General features: G+C 37.4%; 1 protein-coding gene across 4 annotated transcripts in view; it reads right to left on the reverse strand.

Moving 5' to 3' along the window:
* CDK15 (cyclin-dependent kinase 15) overlaps positions 1-15,410 on the reverse strand; it is a 126,717-nt gene that overhangs the window by 52,585 nt on the left and 58,722 nt on the right. For all 4 annotated transcript variants that reach the window (XM_006861982.1, XM_006861980.1, XM_006861981.1 and 1 more), the window contains exons 9-10: positions 7,299-7,392; positions 3,171-3,234 (exon numbers count right to left, since the gene is read on the reverse strand). In XM_006861982.1, the coding sequence (XP_006862044.1) occupies positions 3,171-3,234; positions 7,299-7,392 (158 nt within the window). The remainder of the gene's footprint in view (positions 1-3,170; positions 3,235-7,298; positions 7,393-15,410) is intronic.

A 15,410-nucleotide genomic window follows, 5' to 3' on the forward strand; every position in this document is an offset into this window, starting at 1 on the left:
CAAACTTCATCTCTCATACTTCGAACATATTGTCAGGGGGGTGAAGGATATCATGTTTGGTAAGATGGAGGGTCAGAGAAAAAGAGGAAGACCCCAACAAGATGGATTGGCCAAGTGGCAGCATTGATGGACTCAAGTGTGGCAACAGTAGTGAGGTTGGCCCAGGAGTGGACAGTGTTTCATTCTGCTGTGCACAAGATCGCTATGAGTTGGTACCAACTCGATGGCACCTAACAAAACCAACAACAATGTGCAAAATATTAAACAACACAGGACGTACCAAAGAATATGGAATACACAGAGTCACTGTACCAAAAAGAGTTAGTTGATATTAAATCATATCAAGCAGTACCATATGGTTAAGAACCGATGGTATTGAAAGAAGACGTTCAAGTTGCACTGAAGGTAATGGTAAAAACAAATACTCCAGGAATTGATGGAATACAAATTGAAATGTTTCAACAAACTGATGCAGTGCTGAGGTGGTCAATTTTGTACGCTAAGAAATTTGGAAGCAGCTACCTACCTGGCCAACCGATTGAAAGAGATCATTTGAGAATCCAGCTTAAACCACTGGAATCTTCTGTTAATGTACTGCTGCAACCATTTTTGAATTATCTTAAGCAAAATTTTACTTGCATGTGTTATTAATAATATTATTTGATGATTTTCATATTCCATTGGGTTACGTTTCTTTAGGATGATACATCTTTGCTTGCTGGAAGCGAAGAGGACTTGAAATACTTACGAAGATTAAAGACTTCAGTATGAACTGCACCTCAATGTAAAGAAAAAGAAAATCCTCACAGCTGGACTAATAACATCATGATAACTGAAGAAAAGATTGAAGTTGTCAAAGATTTCATTTTGCTTGGATCTACAACCCATGTTCATGGAAGCAGCAGTCAAGCGATCAAATGACATACTGCATTAGCCAATTTGCTACAAAAAGACCCCTTTAAAGTGTTCAAGAACAAAGATGTCACTTTGAGGACTAAGATGTGCCTGACTTAAGCCATGTAATTTCCTATACATGTGAAAGTTAGATAATGAATAAGGAAGACCATACAAGAGTTGATGCATTTGAATTATGATGTTGGAGAAGAATATTGACAGTACCATGAATTGTCAGAAGAACAAACAAGTCTGTCTTAGAATAAGTACAACCAGAATGCTCCTTAGAATCGAGGATGGCAGTACTTCATCTCTCATCCTTTGGACATGTAATCAAGAGAGATTAGTCCCTGGAGAAGGCCAGGATGCTTGGAAAAGTGGAGGGTTTGTAAAATAAAAGGAAGACTCCTAACAAAATGAATTGACACAATGGCAGCAACAGTGGGCTCAAACATAATGACAGTTGAGAAGGTGATGGAGGACTGGCAGTGTTTAGTTCTGTTGGGGATAGGGTTACTATGAGTCAGAACTGACTCAAAGACACCAAAGAAGAGCAACATTTCAAACGAAAGGAAAAGGGCACCATTCTAAACTTTGCAATCAGAGAATGGCCCTTTTTCTCCTGTGCTGAATGTCAGCAAAATGGTTAGAAATGGTGAACATTTATAAATATCACTAAGGCCACATAGCAATGGATATGACCATCTACTAAGCAATTGAAAGGGCTTTAAAATTCAGCTTTAACCTGCTGTAGGATCTCCATAATTCTAGTGAGCTCCAAGATCTTTGATCTGGTATCGCTGTTTGAACAAAAGTATCAGATGATTAAGAAAAGAAGAAAAATATTCCCAACCTCCTATGTCTTCTGTTTTCTTCTTTAATCATCTTTCCAATCTCCTACAATTTCATTCTCTCTTGAAACTCTCCCAGAACAATTTCATACCAAAGTCAGTAATCACAGCAATTTGGAAGGAATCTGTTTGTCGTAATGGGACAATATAAGAATATAAAGATTAGAGAATCTGGTTTGAGCCACATGCATCCTACCCTTGTCCTTTTCTGTAAGATCTACCTTCCTTTTTTATCCTGGCAGTGAAATTTAAACTTTGGGAGTCCTGGTGTGCCACTGTGGCATAAAGCCCTGGACCAAAAGGTCAATGTGAACCACAAGATTGATAGATCAAACTCATCAGCCGCTCCTTGGAAACCCTGTACGGGGTCACAGTGAGTTGGAACCAATTCGATGGCACTTAACAACAACATGTCCTGGTGTGGCACTGTAGGATAAGCACTGGACCACAAGTTTGGTTTGAACTGCAAGGTTGGCAGTTCAAACTCACCAGCCTTCTCTGGAAACCCTATACAGGGTCACTATGAGTCAGAACTGACTCTACGCCACTTAACAACAACAACATGGTCATTACACTCATTCCTGTAGCCTCTGGTATGGCCCGTCATCTTCATTGTTTGTATTTTACCCTTTGTTTCAACATACTCAAAATGACCACAGGGTAATTTGACCCCTCTTGCTTGGCCATGAGAATCCTCAAAAACTTTCCCATGGCCAACAATTCCATCACTTTCTGATTTCCCCTCAGAAGTCAGTCTTGGAAAACCAAATGTGCAACAGAAAATTAACAAGTCCCAGGTGTAAAGGCAATGGATGAATTCTGGGTAAGTATTGTTCTGGTGAAGTAGTAGGTTATATGTTGGGTTACTAATCACAAGGTCAGCAGTTTGAATCCATCTGCAACTCCATGGGAGAAAGATGAGACTTTTTGTTCCTGTAAAGATTTACAGCCTCAGAAGCCCTATATGGGGTCACTACGAGCCAAAACCAACTATAGAGCAAACAACCACACTACCACCATAATCTAGAGCTATCCACTTTACCTGGCATGTCCTAGGCCTTGCAAGCCACTAACTCCCTCATTTATATTAACTTTCTTTTATACTTTATGGGACACAATAATCTAGCAAATAACTTCAATAATAGTTTTGGAGCTCAAACATAAGACCATTTTTTTAGTTGTTCTTTCGTGCCATCAGGTATTCAGAAATAGATATGGAATCGATTTTACTCTTTTGTGTTTTGCAGAGGTGGGGAACTGATCTAACCCTAACTACAGTGTCCTCATTTGTAAAAGGATCCACGATGGAATAAGTGACTCTTTTCTGTGGAGTTCACAGTACAAGAAGAACATCCTGCTTTTGTGGTCAACATTCTCATCAGATTGCTAATTATCAGGGCATTTGGAAGTTTGAGTTAATATTACCTGGGTTGTAGTTAGGTAACTTGGAGACTCCAGGCCAATTGTCTTCTGTAGGGACTCCCAATACCTATTTAAAGAGAAGAAAGGTGAGAGTGGAGACAAGGCAGTTAAAGCAGATACAGATACATGAAGGACAGATGGGGGAGAAATCGAGAAGCAGATGCATGTCACATTAGTCTAGCTGTTGTTTATAGAAAGGAACTTCAGTGTTTCCAACATTGGTAACTTCTTTAGTGTTTCTATAACTGTGTAGTATATTCCTATGGTCTCAAACTTGTGTTTTCACTAATTCATTTGTTATTCTGAGGCAGATCAGATGTGGTGGTTGTTGTTATGTGCCGTGGAGTTGGTTCCGACTCATAACAACCCTGTACAGGGTTTCTGAGGCTGTAAATCTTTACAGGAGCAGAAAGACTCATCGTTCTCCTGTGGAACAGCTGGTAGTTTCAAACTGCTGACCTTGCAGTACGCAGCCCAGTTCATAACCACTATGCTACCAGAGCTCCTTGAGGCAGATCAGATAGGCTTCCTTAAAGTCCAGTACTCATCACTAAACATTAACGGCATGATCATCATGTTTCAGGACTCCATGCTGGGATTAGAAAGGTAGGAGTCAATGTCTTTCTGCCTTATACTCGATGACCATATGCATGTTGACAGGAGACATCTGACAGGATAAATTATGCCTCAACATGGACATTCAGCTGTTCTCTGATGGGATCAAGTTAAAAAGGATTCAAGTTACTGACCTTTAAGCAGTGGAAGGCTGGCTAAAAATGATCCCAACCTTTCTACCAAATTCATCTCATCTGCTTATTTTCTCTGTGGTCCAGCAACTTGGAATATGGTATTTGGTTTATCACTGTTAGATTGTAATGGTAACATATTCTAGATGGAGCTGTCACAAGGTGTACCCAGTAGGTATCACCTTTCCATTCTGGTAAGTAGATCATGTAATTATCATAAAACTCATAAATCCAATGAAACCCACTACCATCAGTTGGATTCTAAGTCATAGAGATCCTATAGAACCCATCAATAGGGTTTCCAAGTCTGTAAATCTTTACGGAAGTAGACCGCTTCATCTTTTTCCCATGGAGTAACTTGTGGGTCAAACTGACAATTTTTCTATTAACCTAATCCACTGTACCACCAGGATTCCTTATAAAACCCATAGTCAGTAACATATGGGAGCCAAAGTAACATTGTTTTAGTATTAGTAGAATATGACTATCTTTCATTGTTGTAGTTATTAAGTTCCATCGAGTTGATTCTGACACATAGTGACCCTCTATATGGAGCAGTGAGTTTGAACTGCCGACTTTAGGGTTCAGATCGATCTTGAGGTTCAGTGCATTATCCTACAGCGACTCCGTATCTCTCAGTACACCACTAAAATACAACTCCTATTAGAATCATCTCTCATGGAAAGAGTCTTGAGACTCCATCTGCAAAGGTCTGGGGATATAGATGCCAGCTCAATTTTTCTGGCAGGAAGTCCGTTGCCTAATCTTGAAAATAATCAATCCAGAAAATAAAGAATCCAGAATCTTAAAAATCTACCAGTTTGCTAACTAGGACTCTGATTGAGAAGTACACTTTCTGATGCCGTATTAAGTTTGTCCTTACACAAAAGACACTGAAGTGCTATTTTCCCTTATTTAAAAAAAAAAAAAATCATTGCACCCAGTAAAATCTTTCTCCTTTGATCTGTTCCCTAAACAAACTGAAAAGCTACTGAGAGGATTATAGGCTTTTCTTATTAACCATCCTGATCCTGAAGAAACACTAAGAATCCTGGAATCCATTTTGAAAAACCAACTGGACTAATTCTTCTTTTGTGGGAGAGGACCAGAGGATAGGGAACTAATTCTTCTATTCTACCACATCATCTAATGTCCTTGCACAGATGCATGTGTCAACAAGTGGGTGTGAGTCACGTGTGCCCATACATCTTGTGTTGGCTGGAAAGCACAATGAAGAGAAAGCAAAGACAATGAAGAGAAGCATCAAAGGAAGCACATAATGACTACATTGATATCTTCTCTAAGGTGAAGTTACCAGAATTGTCGGTTACTCCTTACTACATTTAACAATAAAATGAATATACTTTTTAAATGTTAGATTTTAAGTTTAAACAAAAATGGAATGTGCTTTGTTTGTGAGATTGATGCTCAAGTTTCTATTTGGAAGTTATTGAATTACACTTCAGAAAATTACTAAATCTTCACTTCACTGTCTGGGAAATTAACAACCAAAAATCATTGATTTACTCTTCCCTGAAAGCTCTTAAAAGGCAACTACTGAATGCTATGTTGCAATCACAGTGGGCTAGAGCAGAGGTTTATCTGCCTTTTGAAACAGAAACAAAAGACACTAGGATGAGTGGATTTAAAATCTACATAGTTTATTTTATTCTGATTTTAGAACTGAATCCTTAGTTATTTGTTAAAACAATTTCTTGAAAGAAATCATTTTTTTTTTTAATTGGCTAGATACTGCTGGTAGCTAATCAGATGTAAACATACACATTCACTTAAGGAAGATGGTAAAGATTCAGAACTCTTCTTTATGCCTTTATTTCTAATAGTGGCATCTCAGGAAAAATGTAGAGGAAAATTGTAGATAGAAGTTGGAAGATTTAGAATCGACCCATTGCTTTCAACAAAGTGATTCTTACATCAAATATCACAGAACCTAAAATACAGCTCTCCTATTTTTCTATGTATCAACCACATTTAGTGAAACACAAATTCAAGGACTATTTGTAATACATTTAATTTTATAACCTGCTTGAGATACACCAGTACAAAAGACAGTACAGATCCTGAATGTGGCAACTGCCTCTCATCTTCAGCTCTCGGACCCACAGATGTGATTACAAGCCTGGTGTCTACCAGCTTCAACCGGAGGGGTGGGGGTGGGGAAAATGAAATTGAATGAATCTGACCTCTTGGTATCCATAAAGTTCATAGCTAAAAAAAGGAACTCTCTCTTTGAAGTAGAGATTGAAAGTCAGCGATGAATTATGTAAACTGATAAACTTGTGAAGTAATTTATTGAGGATAAAATTAAAGGAACAGAGAAGAACAGTGATTACAAATGGTGGGAGCAATAATATTCCCTTCCAGCATTGTTCAAAGAAGTTACAATTTCATGAAATCAGAGAATCAAATACAGTTTAAGACTCTGAGGCCAACAAGGGAGGTTGGTTATGTGATTTGTTCTACTTCACATCTCAAGTTAGAGCTGGGTTTGGAACTTGCGTCCCTTGACTTCAAGTCAGTGTTATTTCTAATATGTTTATTTGTTTTACATTTGTAATGAGCTGTCATAAATGTCAAAATAAAGTCCCTTTGATTTACTGCCGTGTGATAAAGATAGTGGCAGAAATGAACATAGCTTCCTGGGCAGGGCCTGTTGGCTGATTTGTTAAGACATGTTTGTTTTTGCTTCATCACTCATTCTTTGGTACTGCATGTCCAGATTCAAATTCAGATTTATTCATCTACAGAATTACCTAAAATATCCTTCAGATGGCCAGTGTTAATCACTAAGACCAGTTCTGAAAACTTGAACTTTCCCATCAGATCCTGGGAAACATGTAATCTAGTCTTCTGTTCTAGGATTTCTCAATGCTGTGCTAAATGCAAAGAGCTGTAAATGATTCCTTTTTAAATTATGGTCATTTAAAAACAGTAAATTATATAAAAATAGTTTATATACAACTTTTCAAATGTAGTAATAGCACAGAAGAATATGCTAATATTAATACTTATTAAAATAATACTTTTTTTAATGACAACCCCATCTGTGTTAGAGTAGAAAGATGTACCTAGAGAACAATGGCATCAGGTGCTCTCGGAGGACAAGGTAATAATAGCAATAGGGAACAGAAGACTTGAACTTCATCAGTGAGGTGGATTCATGGACAGCGAACGGCCAACAGGAAGTTTCCTGACCACTCATCCCCAAGGTGCTTGCATCTATGGTAAATACCAACCTTAACTATAGTGACTTAGTGTCTCAAAGCAGATGGACTGCTTCATCCGCCTCTAACGCAAATTTGATTCAAAGTTTGAAATACAGATTATTTCTTTTAAAGCTTAGGAGGAGGAATACGTCTCTTACCTCCCAGATCTTCTCCAGCTGCTCAAAGATGTTAGAAACCCCAGGAAACAAAGGTTGACCCTGGAACATTTCAATAAAGATGCAGCCTGCGCCCCTAGCAAAAGAAACAAGAGTCAACACAATGCTTTCAAGAAAACCATACATATGAAACAAAACTATTAGCAATTCTCCTTTCAAGAAGTATTTTTGGGGATACACAAATGGAACACAACTAGCAGTTAGAAACACAGTACGAGTCTAGATTGCAAACATGTTAGCTCATCAGGCTTATTAGATATCTGTTTTATGAGAAGGGGAGAAAGTACTGAAACCTCAAATCTCATGCCCTTATTCATTGAATCTATCAATGTTGACAGTTGTAAGAAACACCATTATTTTAAGTATCATTAATAAAACAAAGCAAAAAACAAGAAAACCTTTGTAGAATTAGACATGCTGACCAAAATGTTTATTTTATACTTATTTAAATGATTGTTTTAGATTTAATTACAGATATCTTTATTCTATAGCATACTCATATATGCAAAAGAGTGAAATATTAAGTGAAATAAATTGGTTTGTTGTTGTTAGATGCCATAGAGTCTATGCACAACAGAATGAAACACTACCCAGTCCAGCGTCAGCCTCACAATTGCTGTTACATTTGAGTCTAGTGCTCTTGTCACTATGACAACCCATCTTGTTAGGGGCCTTCTTCTTTTTCTCTGATCCTCCACTTTACCAAGCATGATGTCCTTCTCCAAGGATTGGTCCCTCCTGATAACATGTCCAAAGTATGAGAGATGAAGTCACGCCGTCCTGACTTCTAAGGAGTATTCTGGCTGTACTTCTTACAACACAGATTTGTTATTTCTTCTGGCAGTCTGTGGCACTTTTATATTCTTCTCCAAAACTATAATTCAATTGTATTGATTCTTTATGGTCTTCCTTATTCATTGTCCAACTTTAACATACATATGAGGGGATGGAAAATACCATGGTTTGGGTCAGTGTATCTTAATCCTGAAACTTTAAAGAGGTCTTTTGCAGCAAATTTGCCTAACACAATACATTGTTTGATTTCTTAACTACTGCTTCCATGAGTGTTGATTGTGGATCCAAGCAAAATGAAGTCTTCAAAAACTTCAATTTTTTCCCCATTTATTAAGTTATTTATTGGTCAAGTTGTGAGGATTTTTGCTTTCTTTACATTGAGAGGCTATCCATACTGAAGGCTGCAGTATTTCATCAGCAAGTATTTCAAGTCTTCTTCACTTGCAGCAAACAAGGATGTATCATGTGTATATCACAAGTTGCTAATGAGTCTTCCTCCAATCCTGATGCCATGTTCTTCTTCATATAATCCAGTTTCTCAGATTTTTGTCCAGTGCACAGATTGAATAAATACGGTGATTCAATACAACTCTGGTACACAACTTTCCTGATTTGAAACCACTCAGTATCATCTTATGCGGTTCGAACGACTGCCTCTTAGTCTATGCACAGGTTCCTCTTGAGTGCAATGAAGTGTTCTAGAACACCCATTCTTTACAGTGTTACCCATAGCTTGTCATGGTCCACACAGTCAAAAAGCCTTTACATATCAATAAAGCACAAGTAAATATATTTCTGGTATTCTCTGCTTTCAGCCAAGATCTAGCTGATGTCATCATTGTTTTCCTACTTCTACGTTTTCCTCTGAATCAGACTTGAATTGCTGGCAGTTCTCTGTTGATGTACTCTTGCAACCATTTTTGAATTATCTTCAGCAAAATTAGCTTATATGTGATATTAATAATATTGTTTGACAAGTTCCACATTCCATTGGGTCACCTCTCTGGAATGGGCAAAATATGAATCTCATTCAATCAGTTGGCCAGGTAGCTGTTTTCCAAATTTCTTGGCATAGATGAGTGAGTGCCTTCATTGTTAAGACAGGCTAGAAAACTGGTTTAGGTATTCCTAAAAAATTTTTACCTTTGGGATTCCACCCAGACTCTTTGATGTGTATGTTTACCCACAGTATCATCCACTCTAGCAGGAGTCTGGTGATGCAGCATTTCTTAAAAGAATATATGAAAAGATTAAGAGCCAGTGGCACTGGGTTCCTAAAGTAGATTTGTAATTACAGAGTCAGCCTGCTTTTGAGTCCTGCTTAAAGAATGTTGCTAAACACGTCTGATTCACTCTCTCCCCACAACAATTTGGTTCCTAGGGATAAAAAAAAAAAGAAGAAACCCTTGTTTGTCTGAAAGATTTTCTTTCAAGCCACTGACAATCCACTCTGCAAGTTTTGATGCTGGCATGTTTGATGCTCACATATGTGCAGTGGTGAATACCATCACAGCCACAGCCTTTGTTGTTGTCAAGGGCCAAGGTTCTGATTCATAGTGACCCTGTATTGCCAAGGCTGCAGGGTTTCCAAGGAGCAGCGGGTAAGTTTGAACTTCTGGCCTTGTAGTTAGCAGTCCAGTGCTTTTCCTACAACGCCACACCAGGAGTCCACTTTTGTAACAGGCCACTGATTTCTGGTGTGGTGCAGTGGGCTAATGCGTCAGACTGCAAAGTCGTTTGAATTGCAAGGTCGGTGGTTCAAGCTGGTTCAAGCTCACCAGCTGCTCCTTGGAAACCCTATACTGGATCACTATGGGTTGGAATCAACTGGACGGCACTTAACAATAACAACAAAAGGAAAATGTTGATTTTTAAATAGATTAAATAGATTTTCTTCCCTATGTAATCAAACCAGAGAATAATTTCAAAGGGATAGTAAAGGAGTAAGGTTTATTGTGCTAATAATGAAATTTTAATTATTAGTCTTTTGAATGCTAAAATGGTTCAGGTTACCAATCAATTGCCGAGATTATCTTCTTCACCCAATATTTCTCAATTTTCTTTGACTCCCATAACACAAAGTTTTGCATGCTTCCTTAAATTGTTTTACCATTTTTGTGTAGCATAATAAAGAATAACTTTTTAGTAAAATAATTTATTATAGATCATTATAGCAAAGATTTATTAACAAGTTCATTTAAAATGTGATCTCTAACATTATTTATGAGTCCTGGTGTGACACTGTTGGATATGTGCTGGATAGCAAAGTCAATTTGAACAGCAAGGTTGGTGGTTCAAACTCGCTAGCTGCTCCTTGGAAACCCTATACAGGGTCGCTGTGAGTCGGAATTGACTCAAAAGCACCTAACAACAACATATGCATTCATTGTTGTTTTGTTATTAGGTGCCATTGAGTACGTTCTGACTCATAGCAACCCTATGCAAAACAGAACGAAACACTGCCTGGTTCTGTGCCAACCTCACAACTTCTGCTATGCTTCAACCCACTGCAGCTGCAACTGTGCCAATTCATCTCATTAGGGGTTTTTCTCTTATTTGCTGACCCCCCCCCACTTTATCAAGCATGATGTCCTTCTCCAAGGACTAGTCCCTCCTGACATGTCTGAAATATGAGAGATGAATATGCATCCGTTACAGACAATAAATTTTTACTTTTTCCATCAGACTGTAGACATATGCTAATGAATTTACTTTAAATCACTTGTGGAAAAGAAAAGTTTATTGTCAACAAATTTAAAAATACTTGGCTTGGGAACTAAATATGTTAAAAGAAAGATAGAAAATTTTATGTTATCATGCCAAAATAAAAACTATTTTCATGATCTGACATTTGGTTTGCACTTAATCAATTGGTTTATTCTTAGAATTTCCTAAGAGAAAATATCAGACAGCTTTGCAAGGCTTTTTTTTTTTTTTTTAGAAAGCTAATTCTCTTTACTGGTTTTTAAAGTACAGAGACATTTTGATGTGTGATATGTTGTAGGAGAGAAAAGAGACCCTATCTCAAAGACATGAATATTATAGAGACTCTTTATTAAGTCTTAAACACAAGCAAATACAAGACATGAAAACATAGATCAGCCAGATAAGGGAAATCATCAATGACACCATGATGAGTTTCCAAAGTTCTAGCTCCGTGTGGTGACCTTTTATATGGCACAGAGAATACAGGGATCTCCTCCCACAACCATGGCTGACACATGCCTGGCCTATGGAAATCATGGAGGGACTATTGTAGATAGGAAAGCTTGCAGATTGCCTCTGAGGTTTTCAGGATATGATATTACTACATTAAGGAGTGTGTCCAGGAATGTTCCAACAAGGGCTGGCTGGGCAAAATGGTCCAAATCCACTTTTAAATATACTCTGCCTTTAACTCTGGGAGCTCAGCTCTCAGGGGTGCATGAGGTACTCAAGAAAAATTGGCATCTAAATACTTAAATCTAGGCACAAACTGGAATTAAGCTCTGCTTGGCTGGAGTCGTTCACAAGCAAAAAACCTTCAGATTTCATGCTGTACAGCAGATAAAAGAATGTTTATCAGACAAATGCAGTGTATGAATCTGGAAAGAGTATCTTCAAGTGAATTTTTGGAATTACTGTCATTTTTAATCCCTTCATTAACTTGAATTTAAATGTTCATGTTCTTTTTGCTTTTTATCATTAAAACAATAGCTATAAAAGGTATAAATCGAGAAGAATAAAAGCAACAGAGAGCAGTCCAGTGGTCAAAAACCATCTTGGTGCCTAGCAATGGTCAACTAAGAGATAAACCAACTAAGAAACCAAATTGGCTAGAACCATGTAATAGTTTCCATCTACATTTTCCCATGATTTCTCAGTATGCATTTTGAAGGTCTCAGACCATTCCATTTTGAAGTGATGTGTGTGTCTATATATGCAATATGCATACAACTGTTTTATTGGTTGATCATAAAATAAAAATGAAAATGTAATGACTTTTGAAGACTTGAATCCACCCATCTCTAAACATCTTCCAGAAAGCAAAGTAATTCACAAATCACTAGTTAAAAAACGTATCTTGAGAATATTGTACTTCACATCTCCTCAGCTCCCCATTCTCGAAAAGGATTTCCTGGTCTAGAAAGCTTATTGTCTACATCTGGTGTCTTTTCATACTGGTCATCGTGGGGTACCATGGAGGGTCTTTTTGAATAACAATTTCTGAGTCTTTTATACTCCTAGGATTGTGTACCACTTTATGTGAAATATATTAGAGAAAACTAGAAAATTCAGCCCATTATGAAAGTATCACAAATTAAAATATGTTTGTGTTATGGAGATAATATTTATATAGATATATGCTAATATTTGGTTGTAAATGCTCTATTTACATTTGGATGAATGCCATATAGGCTTCTTTTGAGTCTTTGTTTTTAAACTTCACTTAGGGACAGGGTGAAATGTTTCTTACCTAAGAAATTTAGAGTCTGAGTTATTTATTTATGTATAGTGTTGTTGTTGCAAAGTACTGTTGATTTAGTTCCAACTCATAGCAACCCCATATAGGGTTTCCAAGGAGTGGCTGATGGTTTTGAATTACCAACTTCGTGGTTAGCAGTCTTATCCTACACACCAGGACTCTATATACATACATGCACACATGTATAAACATTACTGATTAGTATTCTCAACAATTAGGACACTTACAGATCAGACAGAGTTCCTAAATCAATTCTAGTTCAACATACTGAATGTTCTATAGATATCAATGCATTGATAGGAAAAATACATTGTTCACCTTATGTCTGAAAGATGGATGATGCTTTATAGGTATAAACATTGCTCTTTTAAAACAATATAATTCATCTTCCTATTTTTTATTTGTTCTTCAGAACTACTGTAATTAATTAATTTCTCTAATTTACGTCTTAAATTTAGGAATGTAAGTCGTGGAACTATCATCTATCTTTGCCCACCCAGACTAGCAGTAAGCAAATGTTTTATATATTCTGAACATTCAGGTCCAGATAGAGAAGCAGCTCCCATTTTCTTTTATTCTTCTGTTTTGTTCTTAAATCTTCATTCCTGTGTCTCTTCTTACCCTACATATCTTTAAGCTTCTCTGAAGATTTCTGCTCTGTGGAGATACCTTTGGGGCATCCCACATAGATGAAGGGGAACTTCACACGCAGGGGGAAAAAAGACTGGGTGGCATCAAACAGTAAATTCTTCCAGAAGGGAGAGATGCGCTAGGTCATTTTATTGCTCCAACTGTGGTTCTTCAGTCAAGTCAGAGGAAGCAGTTTACAGGTTTTCTGTTTGTTTGTTTGTTTTTTTCCCCCTGGTATTCTTTCTAACTCTTTCTCTATTCTGAGCATGAACAAATTCTTCCGTAAGAGAGAAAAATGCTCTTCAAATTCCTTAGGCAATCCCTGAGGAAATAAACCATCTCAGGAGTTTTAGGTTTTCAAAGGTGCAAGGAGCATATAAAAAATGTTGCTGCGAGAAATAAGTCAATAATTCATTTTTCTCCATTGAAATTAATTCAGAACAATACATTATATGGCAGTGAGATGGCATTTCAAATTACTTTTCCAAGGGTTACTCTTTATATTTGGAAATTGACAGCAAGCAATCTGTGAAGAATTTCTTAAGCAGAAACATTTGCAAAAGTGCTAAAACCATCAGCTTTGAACTCAATTCTGAACAGAGAATCTTGTGTACCAAAATAAACCTTTCTTTAAAACCTTGTGTCATCATCTTAAAACACTGAGTTCTTCTCACTAAAACTTTTTTTGGAATCTTTAAGATCTGATGGAATCTTTAAGATCTGAAAAGACAGCAGTAAGGGAGAAGAAAAGATGGTAGAAGATTAGAGAATGTTGGAAGTGTTGGGAATAACCAGTATGTTCTACTTATATGTTTTCATGATCTGTTCATTTGCTCTGGGACACCCCTCCATACACACACACACACACACACACACACACACACACACACACACTACTGCTACCAGTGCTCGTTGTGGATGAGAGGCTCCTAATTGGTTTATTTATGACAAAGACTCTAATGCTTACTCCTGTCATCTACCCCTGCAAAGCCATTCAGTTTGGACTCAATGAGGTTACATAATCTAGCAAAACAATATTTTCTTTCATTGTCAATTGCAAATCTCCTTACTCACTTCCCTTGTTATCACTCTGAAAAAAAAAAAAAACAAAAAAAAACCACACGCACCTAATATCTAGCAATTACTTTGAGAGTGAACAAATACAGTAAGACCACTGGATGATGGTTATTGTTTATTTCTATAGTATTTTTTGCCACCACTCATCTATCAGTTTGTTGTACTGTGGTGGCTTGTGAGTTGCTATGATTCTGAAAGCTATGAGACCGATATTTTAAATACCAGCAGGGTCAACCATGGTGGACAGGTTTCAGATGAGCTTCCAGATGAAGACAGACTAGGAAGAAGGAGTAATGAACTACTTCCAAATATTTAGTCACTGAAAACCTTATGAATAGCAGGGAAACACTGTCAGATATAGTGCTGGAAAATGAACCCCTCAGGTTGGAAGGCACTCAAAATGTGACTGGGGAAGAGCTGCCTCCTCAAAGTAGAGTTGACCGTGATGAGGTGAAAGGAGTAAAGCCCGGGAGGAGAAAAACCCACGGGACCCTCATTTGCTAATGGGGCACAATTCAAAATGAAAGAAACAGCTGTAAACATCCATTGAAAATCAGAATATGGAATGTATGAAGTATGAATTCTGGGAAAATTGGAAGTTGTCAAAAATGAAATGGAACACATAAACATTGATATCTTAGGCATTAGTGAGTTTAAATGGACTGGTATTAGCCATTTTGAATCTGACCACATGGTTTACTTTGCCCAAAATGACAAATTGAAAAGAAATGGTGTTAGATTCATTGTCAAAAAGAAAATATCCATATCAGTCATGAGTTACAATGCTGTCTGTGATAGGATAATATCCATGTACCTACAGGGAAGCCCAAAGAGAGGTGACCCGACGGAATGTGGAAATCATCGGACATTCTCTTTGGTATCCCATGCGAGTAAAGTTTTACTAAAGGTAATAGAGAAATGACTGCAAGCATACATTGACAGAACTCCCAGAGGTACAAGCCAAATTCAGAAAAGGCCATGGAATGAGGGATATCGTTGCTGATGTCCAATGGATCTTGGCTGAAAGTAGAAAATATCAGAAAGATGTTTACCTGTGCTTTATTGACTATGCAAAAGCTTTCGATTGTGTGGATCATGATGAGCTATGGACAACATTGCGAAGTATG

The sequence above is a fragment of the Chrysochloris asiatica genome, unplaced genomic scaffold (genome assembly GCF_000296735.1).
Source record: "Chrysochloris asiatica unplaced genomic scaffold, ChrAsi1.0 scaffold00045, whole genome shotgun sequence".
Taxonomy (NCBI): Eukaryota; Metazoa; Chordata; class Mammalia; order Afrosoricida; family Chrysochloridae; genus Chrysochloris; species Chrysochloris asiatica.